This window comes from Sebastes fasciatus, chromosome 16, assembly GCF_043250625.1.
Source record: "Sebastes fasciatus isolate fSebFas1 chromosome 16, fSebFas1.pri, whole genome shotgun sequence".
Taxonomy (NCBI): Eukaryota; Metazoa; Chordata; class Actinopteri; order Perciformes; family Sebastidae; genus Sebastes; species Sebastes fasciatus.
In genome coordinates this window covers 158029-170528 of record NC_133810.1, presented here as the reverse complement: position 1 = coordinate 170528, position 12500 = coordinate 158029, and the positions used below count along the sequence as shown (strand labels likewise).

The window sequence follows — 12500 nt, the reverse complement described above, 5'->3', positions numbered from 1 at the left end:
TAGTCAGTATATATATTATATAGTCAGTATATATATATATTATATATACTGACTGTTGAAATAATAAATAAATAATAGATAAAATCATCAGGGTACTTTAGTTTGTGACTTCACGACGGGCCTTATTGTGACTTTTTTTTAATTTTTTTATTATTATTTTTATTATTATTCCGAAATGTCAGTATCCATGGTAACAGCAGAAAACATTAGAAACATTTACATACAGAAGCATAAACATAAAGAAAGAGCTGTGTCAAACACAAAAGGACAGAAATGAAACAAAACCAACATCAAATAAAAAAACAAAACAATAAATAATAATATAAAAAGCGAGTATGACAATAATTCACTTAAAAACATTAAAGATATTACATTCATTGTTTCATTGCTTTTTAGTTTGTGAGGAAGAAATTGTTGACAGATATAATTCTGTTTCATAAATACAAAGAAATGAGGCTTTTATTAGTGAATACACTCCTTCATGTGTTCATGTGTTCATGTGTTCATGTGTTAATGAGGAACTTCACCTGATTACAATTACATCAATAAGAACAAATGCGTTAGTCTTATTCACTGTAACCATAGCAACCAGATATAATATTTCTACAGTACAGTGCAACAACTGAAAGGCTTTGCGACAGGCCGTGGTGTCTTTACGACAGGCCGTGGTGTCTTTACGACAGGCCGTGGTGTGTTTGCGACAGGCCGTAGTGTGTTTGCGACAGGCCGTAGTGTCTTTACGACAGCCCGTGGCGTGTTTGCGACAGGCCGTGTAGTGTTTGCGACAGGCCGTAGTGTGTTTGCGACAGGCCGTGGTGTCTTTACGACAGGCCGTGTAGTGTTTGCGACAGGCCGTAGAGTGAGGGTAGTCATGGCGTCGGGCAGCGGGGTGAGTCTCTCTGGTTGTTGTTTTGTTGTTTTGTTGTTTAGTTGTTATGGTGATATGTTGATATAAAGGATATAAAGGATGTAATGAACTGAATGTTCGGAGAGTTCCAGCTCAGCCAGACTCGCTCTGGTCATCAGAGCCGGTACCGGAGCTCTCTGTCTCCAGTACCACATTAACCGGAGACTCAGCTAACAGGCTAACAGCTAGCATCATCACACACTAGACTGCTTCTGCTTCCGGTTCCGGTTTCACTTCAACTCATTAAAATGATTCATTAAACATTAAAACCAATAATTCATTTAATAACCCATCAGTCCAAGGCTAGGAACGACCTCTTATATATATAATATAATATATATATTATATTATATATATATAATTAATATATGAGGTTGTTGCTGCTAACAGTTAGCAGCTATAGAGAGATTATATATATATATATATATATATATATGTCATGTAGAGATGTGAGAGGATGAACGGTCCTCTACAGTCTAGAAGCTCCTCTCTACTAACAGATGTTCTTTAGTGTGAAGGCTTTATTCTGTACATGAAGAACTCCTCTGACTTTCTCTCCTCTTCTTCCTCTTCTCCTTCCTCTTCTTCTCCTCTTCTCCTCTTCTCCTCTTCTCCTCCTTCTTCTTATTCTTGTTCTTATCCTTCTTCTTCTTCTTCTTCTTCTCCTCTTGTAGTCCAGTAAGAATGACTTCCGTCGGAAGTGGGACAAAGACGAGTATGAGAACTTGGCTCAGAAGCGCCTGGCGGAGGAGAGAGACCGAGAGAGGAGAGATGGTGAGATTCATTTATCTGTGTGTTCTACTTCCTGTCTGAGTGATGGTTCAGTGTTAACCCTAACCCTGGTTCAGTGTTAACCCTAACCCTGGTTCAGTGTTAACTCTAACCCTGGTTCAGTGTTAACTCTAACCCTGGTTCAGTGTTAACCCTAACCCTGGTTCAGTGTTAACCCTAACCCTGGTTCAGTGTTAACCCTAACCCTGGTTCAGTGTTAACTCTAACCCTGGTTCAGTGTTAACCCTAACCCTGGTTCAGTGTTAACTCTAACCCTGGTTCAGTGTTAACTCTAACCCTGGTTCAGTGTTAACCCTAACCCTGGTTCAGTGTTAACCCTAACCCTGGTTCAGTGTTAACCCTAACCCTGGTTCAGTGTTAACCCTAACCCTGGTTCAGTGTTAACCCTAACCCTGGTTCAGTGTTAACCCTAACCCTGGTTCAGTGTTAACTCTAACCCTGGTTCAGTGTTAACCCTAACCCTGGTTCAGTGTTAACCCTAACCCTGGTTCAGTGTGAGGAACGAGAGCGGTGTGGAGGAATGATGAGGAGGAATGATGAGGAGGAATGATGAAGAGGAATGATGAGGAGGAATGATGAGGAGGAATGATGAGGAGGAATGATGAAGAGGAATGATGAGGAGGAATGATGAAGAGGAATGATGAGGAGGAATGATGAAGAGGAATGATGAAGAGGAATGATGAAGAGGAATGATGAAGAGGTCATTAGTAGTGAATGGTCTCTCTCTCTTTCAGGGAAAACCGCTCCGCCGGTCAAGCGGGACCTCCTGCGGCACCGAGACTATAAAGTGGACCTGGAGTCCAAACTGGGGAAGACCATCGTCATCACGAAGACCACCCCCCAGGCGGAGATGGGCGGGTAACACGCCTTCTTTAACCTTTAACCTGCTCTCGCATCACGATCAGTCACACCTGATATGATGCAGCTGTAATCAGCGTGTTAATAACAGCGTGTGAATAACAGCGTGTGAATAACAGCGTGTTAATAACAGCGTGTTAATAACAGCGTGTTAATAACAGCGTGTGAATAACAGCGTGTTAATAACAGCGTGTTAATAACAGCGTGTTAATAACAGCGTGTTAATAACAGCGTGTGAATAACAGCGTGTGAATAACAGCGTGTTAATAACAGCGTGTGAATAACAGCGTGTTAATAACAGCGTGTTAATAACAGCGTGTGAATAACAGCGTGTTAATAACAGCGTGTTAATAACAGCGTGTGAATAACAGCGTGTTAATAACAGCGTGTTAATAACAGCGTGTGAATAACAGCGTGTTAATAACAGCGTGTGAATAACAGCGTGTGAATAACAGCGTGTTAATAACAGCGTGTTAATAACAGCGTGTGAATAACAGCGTGTTAATAACAGCGTGTGAATAACAGCGTGTGAATAACAGCGTGTTAATAACAGCGTGTTAATAACAGCGTGTGAATAACAGCGTGTTAATAACAGCGTGTGAATAACAGCGTGTTAATAACAGCGTGTGAATAACAGCGTGTTAATAACAGCGTGTTAATAACAGCGTGTTAATAACAGCGTGTGAATAACAGCGTGTTAATAACAGCGTGTTAATAACAGCGTGTGAATAACAGCGTGTGAATAACAGCGTGTTAATAACAGCGTGTGAATAACAGCGTGTTAATAACAGCGTGTTAATAACAGCGTGTGAATAACAGCGTGTTAATAACAGCGTGTGAATAACAGCGTGTGAATAACAGCGTGTTAATAACAGCGTGTGAATAACAGCGTGTGAATAACAGCGTGTTAATAACAGCGTGTGAATAACAGCGTGTTAATAACAGCGTGTTAATAACAGCGTGTTAATAACAGCGTGTTAATAACAACGTGTTAATAACAGCGTGTGAATAACAGCGTGTTAATAACAGCGTGTTAATAACAGCGTGTGAATAACAGCGTGTGAATAACAGCGTGTTAATAACAGCGTGTGAATAACAGCGTGTGAATAACAGCGTGACAGCTGTTGCCTCGCTCTGATTGGCTGCTTTCTTCTTCTTCTCAGTTATTACTGTAACGTCTGTGACTGCGTCGTCAAAGACTCCATCAACTTCCTGGATCACATCAACGGAAAGAAACGTGAGTTCACCTCAAACAGAAGTTCAAGTCAGCTGTTGGTCTCATTCTGAACCCATTACCCTCGTTAACCCTTTACTAACTGTTACCCAACGTGTGTGTGTGTGTGTGTCTCTGACTGTGTGTGTGTGCGTGCGTGCGTGTGCGTGAGCAGACCAGAGGAACTTGGGCATGTCGATGAGAGTGGAGCGCTCGTCTCTGGATCAGGTGAAGAAACGCTTCGAGCAGAACAAGAAGAAGATGGAGGAGAAGCAGAAGGAGTACGACTTTGAGGAGCGCATGAAGGAGCTGAGGGAGGAGGTGAGGAGAGGAGGGGAGGACAGGAGAGGAGGAGGAGAGGAGAGGAGAGGAGGGGAGGAGAGGAGGAGAGGAAGTGGAAGTGGTGCTGGGAGTTGTAGTTCTCTGATGTCCTCTGTGTGTGTTGTCAGCAGGAGACAGGAAGTGGAGGTGGTGCTGGGAGTTGTAGTTCTCTGATGTCCTCTGTGTGTGTTGTCAGCAGGAGACAGGAAGTGGAGGTGGTGCTGGGAGTTGTAGTTCTCTGATGTCCTCTGTGTGTGTTGTCAGGAGGAGAAGGCAAAGGCCTACAAGAAGGAGAAGCAGAAGGAGAGGAAGCGGCGGGCCGAGGAGGACGTGGACTTTGAGGAGGACGATGAGATGGCGGCGGTGATGGGCTTCTCCGGCTTCGGCTCGTCCAAGAAGAGTCACTGACGCTGTGCGGCGCCACGGCGAGGACCGCCAACCGCCACGGCGAGGACCGCCACGCAGTCAGCTGGACTTTGAGACCAGAACCGGACTGTAAAGACGGGACAGACGAGTCCTGGACCTCCGTCAGACTTTTAAACCTCTAAATATTCTTCCCGTTTTGTCCACAATCATGCTTTTATTTTGGTAGTTCCATCCATCACTGTCAGTTCAGCAGCTTCCTGTCGGAGACACAAGTGAAAGTGAAGGTGAAGGCATTGTTTTAATCACCTGAGAGAGGACGAGAGGACGAGAGGACGGACAGAAGTAAAGAGACTCTGACTGCGATGCGTTCAGGTTCATGCAGATTAAATAGTTTCCCCCGTTAGAAACACCTGGAGAAGAAGCGGTTAAATATATTTAACAAGTTAAAATGTAAAGATTCAAACACTCAGATTCTCGTTATGAAGAATAGATTCATAATTAATTATTCTAGTTGGTTCTAAACTGAAGTTTTGATATTAAGACTGAGTGTTTTATTGGACATGAAATGATTTAATTATTCAAATCAACACTTTTTTAATTTGAGCTTGTTAAATGTTTGTTAGTTTTATTATGTTCAACATGTTGACTTCGTCTAGTTTTAATAAAATCTGTTTTTTGTTTCTAGTCGGTTCTCTGATTTACCATCTCGGTTTGTGTCAGTGAACGCATCACTGGAGGCTCATCTTTAATATTGTGTTGCCTTCAGGGTCCGTCGGTCATCTCCAGCTTCACTTGATTTAAAGTCTGTTAATAAAACACTGATTATAAAGTACCGTTATAAAGTACCGTTATAAAGTACCGATTATAAAGTACCGAATATAAAGTACCGTTATAAAGTACCGTTATAAAGTACCGTTATAAAGTACCGATTATAAAGTACCGATTATAAAGTACCGAATATAAAGTACCGTTATAAAGTACCGTTATAAAGTATCGAATATAAAGTACCGTTATAAAGTACCGTTATAAAGTACCGAATATAAAGTACCGTTATAAAGTACCGAATATAAAGTACCGTTATAAAGTACCGTTATAAAGTACCGAATATAAAGTACCGTTATAAAGTACCGTTATAAAGTACCGTTATAAAGTACCGAATATAAAGTACCGTTATAAAGTACCGATTATAAAGTACCAATTATAAAGTACCGAATATAAAGTACCGTTATAAAGTACCGAATATAAAGTACCGTTATAAAGTACCGAATATAAAGTACCGTTATAAAGTACCGATTATAAAGTACCGATTATAAAGTACCGTTATAAAGTACCGAATACAAAGTACCGATTACAAAGTACCGTTATAAAGTACCGAATATAAAGTACCGTTATAAAGTACCGATTATAAAGTACCGATTATAAAGTACCGAATATAAAGTACCGTTATAAAGTACCGATTATAAAGTACCGAATATAAAGTACAGTTATAAAGTACCGAATATAAAGTACCGTTATAAAGTACCGATTATAAAGTACCGATTATAAAGTACCGTTATAAAGTACCGATTATAAAGTACCGAATACAAAGTACCGTTATAAAGTACCGAATATAAAGTACCGAATATAAAGTACCGTTATAAAGTACCGATTATAAAGTACCGAATATAAAGTACCGTTATAAAGTACCGAATATAAAGTACCGTTATAAAGTACCGATTATAAAGTACCGTTATAAAGTACCGATTATAAAGTACCGAATACAAAGTACCGATTGTAAAGTACCGTTATAAAGTACCGATTATAAAGTACCGAATATAAAGTACCGTTATAAAGTACCGAATATAAAGTACCGATTGTAAAGTACCGTTATAAAGTACCGATTATAAAGTACCGAATATAAAGTACCGTTATAAAGTACCGATTATAAAGTACCGAATATAAAGTACAGTTATAAAGTACCGATTATAAAGTACCGTTATAAAGTACCGATTATAAAGTACCGAATACAAAGTACCGTTATAAAGTACCGAATATAAAGTACCGAATATAAAGTACCGTTATAAAGTACCGATTATAAAGTACCGAATATAAAGTACAGTTATAAAGTACCGAATATAAAGTACCGTTATAAAGTACCGATTATAAAGTACCGTTATAAAGTACCGATTATAAAGTACCGAATACAAAGTACCGTTATAAAGTACCGAATATAAAGTACCGTTATAAAGTACCGATTATAAAGTACCGAATATAAAGTACCGATTGTAAAGTACCGTTATAAAGTACCGATTATAAAGTACCGAATATAAAGTACCGTTATAAAGTACCGAATATAAAGTACCAATTATAAAGTACCGAATACAAAGTACCGAATACAAAGTACCGATTATAAAGTACCGAATATAAAGTACCGTTATAAAGTACCGAATATAAAGTACCGAATATAAAGTACCGATTATAAAGTACCGAATATAAAGTACCGATTATAAAGTACCGATTACAAAGTACAAAATATAAAGTACCGTTATAAAGTACCGAATATAAAGTACCGTTACAAAGTACCGATTATAAAGTACCGATCATAAAGTAACGATTATAAAGTAACGATTATAAAGTAACGAATATAAAGTACCGTTATAAAGTACCCATTATAAAATACTGAGTACCGATTATAAAGTACCGCTATAAAGTACCGAATATAAAGTACCGATTACAAAGTACCGATTATAAAGTACTGATTATAAAGTACCATTATAAAGTACAGAATATAAAGTACCCATTATAAAATACTGAGTACCGATTATAAAGTACCGCTATAAAGTACCGAATATAAAGTACCGATTATAAAGTACCGATTACAATGTACCGATTACAAAGTACCGATTATAAAACTCCGATTATAAAGTACCGATTATAAAGTACCGATTATAAAGTACCGATTACAAAGTACCGATTATAAAGTATTGAATATAAAGTACGAAGTATATAAGTAGGTAACGTCAGCCTACCTTTGTGTCTGACTGAGTACACTGAAAGTATTCTCTTATTGTATTTTTAAAAGGAGTACACTAATAGTACACTAACAGTACACTAACAGTACTCTAATAGTATGCTAACAGTACACTAATAGTACACTAACAGTACACTAACAGTACTCTAATAGTATACTAACAGTACACTAATAGTACACTAACAGTACACTAACAGTACTCTAATAGTATACTAACAGTACACTAATAGTACACTAACAGTACACTGATAGTACACTGACAGTACACTAACAGTACACTAATAGTACACTGACAGTACACTAACAGTACACTAACAGTACACTGACAGTACTCTAATAGTATACTAACAGTACACTAACAGTACACTAACAGTACACTAACAGTACTCTAACAGTACACTAACAGTACACTGACAGTACTCTAATAGTATACTAACACTACACTAACAGTACACTAACAGTACACTAACAGTACACTAACAGTACACTAATAGTACACTAACAGTACTCTAATAGTATACTAACAGTACACTAACAGTACACTGACAGTACACTAACAGTACTCTAACAGTACTCTAATAGTATACTAACAGTACACTAATAGTACACTAACAGTACACTGACAGTACACTAACAGTACTCTAACAGTACTCTAATAGTATACTAACAGTACACTAATAGTACACTAACAGTACACTAACAGTACTCTAATAGTATACTAACAGTACACTAATAGTACACTAACAGTACACTGATAGTACACTGACAGTATACTAACAGTACACTAATAGTACACTGACAGTACACTAACAGTACACTAACAGTACACTGACAGTACTCTAATAGTATACTAACAGTACACTAACAGTACACTAACAGTACACTGACAGTACTCTAATAGTATACTAACAGTACACTAACAGTACACTAACAGTACACTAACAGTACACTGACAGTACTCTAATAGTATACTAACAGTACACTAACAGTACACTAACAGTACACTAACAGTACTCTAATAGTATACTAACAGTACACTAACAGTACACTAACAGTACACTAATAGTATACTAACAGTACACTAACAGTACACTAATAGTACACTAACAGTACACTAACAGTACTCTAATAGTATACTAACAGTACACTAATAGTACACTAACAGTACACTAACAGTACACTAATAGTACACTAACAGTACACTAACAGTACACTAACAGTACTCTAATAGTACACTAATAGTACACTAACAGTACACTAACAGTACACTAACAGTACTCTAATAGTATACTAACAGTACACTAATAGTACACTAACAGTACACCTACAGTACACTAATAGTACACTAATAGTACACTGACAGTACACTAACAGTACACTGATAGTACACTAACAGTACACTAATAGTACACTAACAGTACACTGACAGTACACTAACAGTACTCTAATAGTATACTAACAGTACACTAATAGTACACTAACAGTACACCTACAGTACACTAATAGTACACTAATAGTACACTGACAGTACACTAACAGTACACTGATAGTACACTAACAGTACACTAATAGTACACTAACAGTACACTAACAGTACACTAACAGTACTCTAATAGTATACTAACAGTACACTAATAGTACACTAACAGTACACCTACAGTACACTAATAGTACACTAATAGTACACTGACAGTACACTAACAGTACACTGATAGTACACTAACAGTACACTAATAGTACACTAACAGTACACTGACAGTACACTAACAGTACACTAACAGTACACCTACAGTACACTAATAGTACACTAACAGTACACTGACAGTACACTAATAGTACACTAACAGTACACTAACAGTACTCTAATAGTATACTAACAGTACACTAATAGTACACTAACAGTACACTGACAGTACACTAACAGTACACTAACAGTACACTGATAGTACACTGACAGTACACTAATAGTACACTAACAGTACACCTACAGTACACTAATAGTACACTAATAGTACACTGACAGTACACTAACAGTACACTGATAGTACACTGACAGTACACTAATAGTACACTAACAGTACACCTACAGTACACTAATAGTACACTAATAGTACACTGACAGTACACTAACAGTACACTGATAGTACACTGACAGTACACTAATAGTACACTAACAGTATACTAACAGTACACTAACAGTACTCTAATAGTACACTAATAGTACACTAACAGTACACCTACAGTACACTAATAGTACACTAACAGTACACCTACAGTACACTAATAGTACACTAATAGTACACTGACAGTACACTAACAGTACACTAATAGTACACTGACAGTACACTAATAGTACACTAACAGTACACCTACAGTACACTAATAGTACACTAATAGTACACTGACAGTACACTAACAGTACACTGATAGTACACTGACAGTACACTAATAGTACACTAACAGTACACTAATAGTACACTAACAGTACACTGACAGTACACTGATAGTACACTAACAGTACACTAATAGTACACTAACAGTATACTAACAGTACACTAACAGTACTCTAATAGTACACTAATAGTACACTAACAGTACACCTACAGTACACTGATAGTACACTAATAGTATACTAATAGTACACTAACAGTACACTGACAGTACACTAATAGTACACTAACAGTACACCTACAGTACACTGATAGTACTCTAATAGTACACTAACAGTACACTAACAGTACTCTAATAGTATACTAACAGTACACTAATAGTACACTAACAGTACACCTACAGTACACTAATAGTACACTAATAGTACACTAATAGTACACTAACAGTACACTAATAGTACACTAACAGTACACTAACAGTACACTAATAGTACACTAACAGTACACTAACAGTACACTAATAGTACACTAACAGTACTCTAACAGTACACTAACAGTACACTAACAGTACACTAACAGTACACTAATAGTACACTAACAGTACTCTAACAGTACACTAATAGTACACTAACAGTACACTAACAGTACACTAACAGTACACTAATAGTACACTAATAGTACACTAACAGTACACTAATAGTACACTAACAGTACACTAACAGTACACTAATAGTACACTAACAGTACACTAACAGTACACTAACAGTACACTAATAGTACACTAATAGTACACTAATAGTACACTAACAGTACACTAATAGTACACTAACAGTACACTAACAGTACACTAATAGTACACTAACAGTACACTAACAGTACACTAACAGTACACTAACAGTACACTAACAGTACACTAATAGTACACTAACAGTACTCTAACAGTACACTAATAGTACACTAACAGTACACTAACAGTACACTAACAGTACACTAATAGTACACTAATAGTACACTAACAGTACACTAATAGTACACTAACAGTACACTAACAGTACACTAATAGTACACTAACAGTACACTAACAGTACACTAACAGTACACTAATAGTACACTAACAGTACACTAACAGTACACTAATAGTACACTAATAGTACACTAATAGTACACTAACAGTACACTAACAGTACACTAACAGTACACTAACAGTACACTAACAGTACACTAACAGTACACTAATAGTACACTAACAGTACACTAATAGTACACTAATAGTACACTAACAGTACACTAACAGTACACTAACAGTACACTAATAGTACACTAATAGTACACTAATAGTACACTAACAGTACACTAACAGTACACTAACAGTACACTAATAGTACACTAACAGTACACTAACAGTACACTAACAGTACACTAATAGTACACTAATAGTATACTAACAGTACACTAATAGTACACTAACAGTACACTAACAGTACACTAATAGTACACTAATAGTACACTAATAGTACACTAACAGTACACCTACAGTACACTAACAGTACACTAATAGTACACTAACAGTACACTAACAGTACACTAATAGTACACTAACAGTACACTAACAGTACACTAACAGTACACTAATAGTACACTAATAGTACACTAATAGTACACTAACAGTACACCTACAGTACACTAATAGTACACTAACAGTACACTTGAATAAAGTTCTTTAAGGCTTCAGGACCTCTGTGTAACCATGGTGACAGGACAGGATATTATGGTCTATTCAGCAGGATGAAAATAAAAGCCTCCACAGGAGAGATGAAGGAGAATCATCTTCTTCCTCCTGCTCTTCTTCTTCTTCTTCAGATAGTATTGTGTCCATAGAAGTATGGAAGTAAAGTACCGCCAAATTGTAGTAGTACTTGTACATGTACTTCACAGTGTGACCTGTTGACCTGAGTCCAGAGTTTACCTGCTGCAGCAGAGATCAGACGGAGCTCTCAGCTGAGCTCTCAGACGGAGCTCTAAGACGGAGGAGCTCTCAGACGGAGGAGCTCTCAGACAGAGCTCTCAGACGGAGGAGCTCTCAGACGGAGCTCTCAGCTGAGCTCTCAGACGGAGGAGCTCTCAGACGGAGGAGCTCTCAGACGGAGCTCTCAGACAGAGCTCTCTGACGGAGGAGCTCTCAGACGGAGCTCTCAGCTGAGCTCTCAGACGGAGGAGCTCTCAGACGGAGCTCTCAGACGGTGGAGCTCTCAGACGGAGGAGCTCTCAGACAGAGCTCTCAGACGGAGCTCTCAGACGGACCCAGAGTCGGTCACTTCCTGTCGGGTTGCAGCGGCGGCGGCGTTAACGTGACGATGACGATGACGTGACGCTCGCTGCAGCGAGCTGGTGCAACTGCAGCGAGTTGTTCCGCTCTGTGGTCAGAGGGGGGGAGGAGGAGGATGCTGCCTTCATCCCCCCCCTCTTCACAGTCACTTCCTGTGAGATGGAGGGAGGGAGAGAGAGTGAGAGAGAGAGAGGAGAGAGAGAGAGAGAGAGAGAGAGAGAGAGAGAGAGAGAAGAGGAAGAAAAGAGGAAGCCATTTTGGTTCCTCAGACATGTCTTCCTGCTCTTTGCCGTCTCCTCGCTGCTCGCTGCTCTCGG

At 38.3% G+C, this 12500-nt stretch overlaps 1 protein-coding gene and 1 long non-coding RNA gene across 2 annotated transcripts; one reads left to right on the top strand and one right to left on the bottom strand.

The window, feature by feature from the left end:
• Window positions 1–769: 769 nt before the first annotated feature.
• On the top strand, window positions 770–5141 carry zmat2 (zinc finger, matrin-type 2). The gene is made up of 6 exons (XM_074612260.1): window positions 770–889; window positions 1582–1681; window positions 2434–2557; window positions 3721–3794; window positions 3946–4091; window positions 4356–5141. Exons 1-6 carry the CDS (start codon window positions 872–874, stop codon window positions 4497–4499), a joined length of 606 nt encoding a protein of 201 aa, XP_074468361.1. The 5' UTR covers window positions 770–871; the 3' UTR covers window positions 4500–5141.
• Window positions 5142–11603: 6462 nt separating this feature from the next.
• On the bottom strand, window positions 11604–12370 carry LOC141752213 (uncharacterized). Its single transcript, XR_012590179.1, has 3 exons — window positions 12159–12370; window positions 11915–11947; window positions 11604–11860 (listed from the first exon to the last, which is right to left on the bottom strand). It is a non-coding gene; the product is annotated as an uncharacterized LOC141752213 (long non-coding RNA).
• Between the last annotated feature and the right edge of the window lie 130 nt (window positions 12371–12500).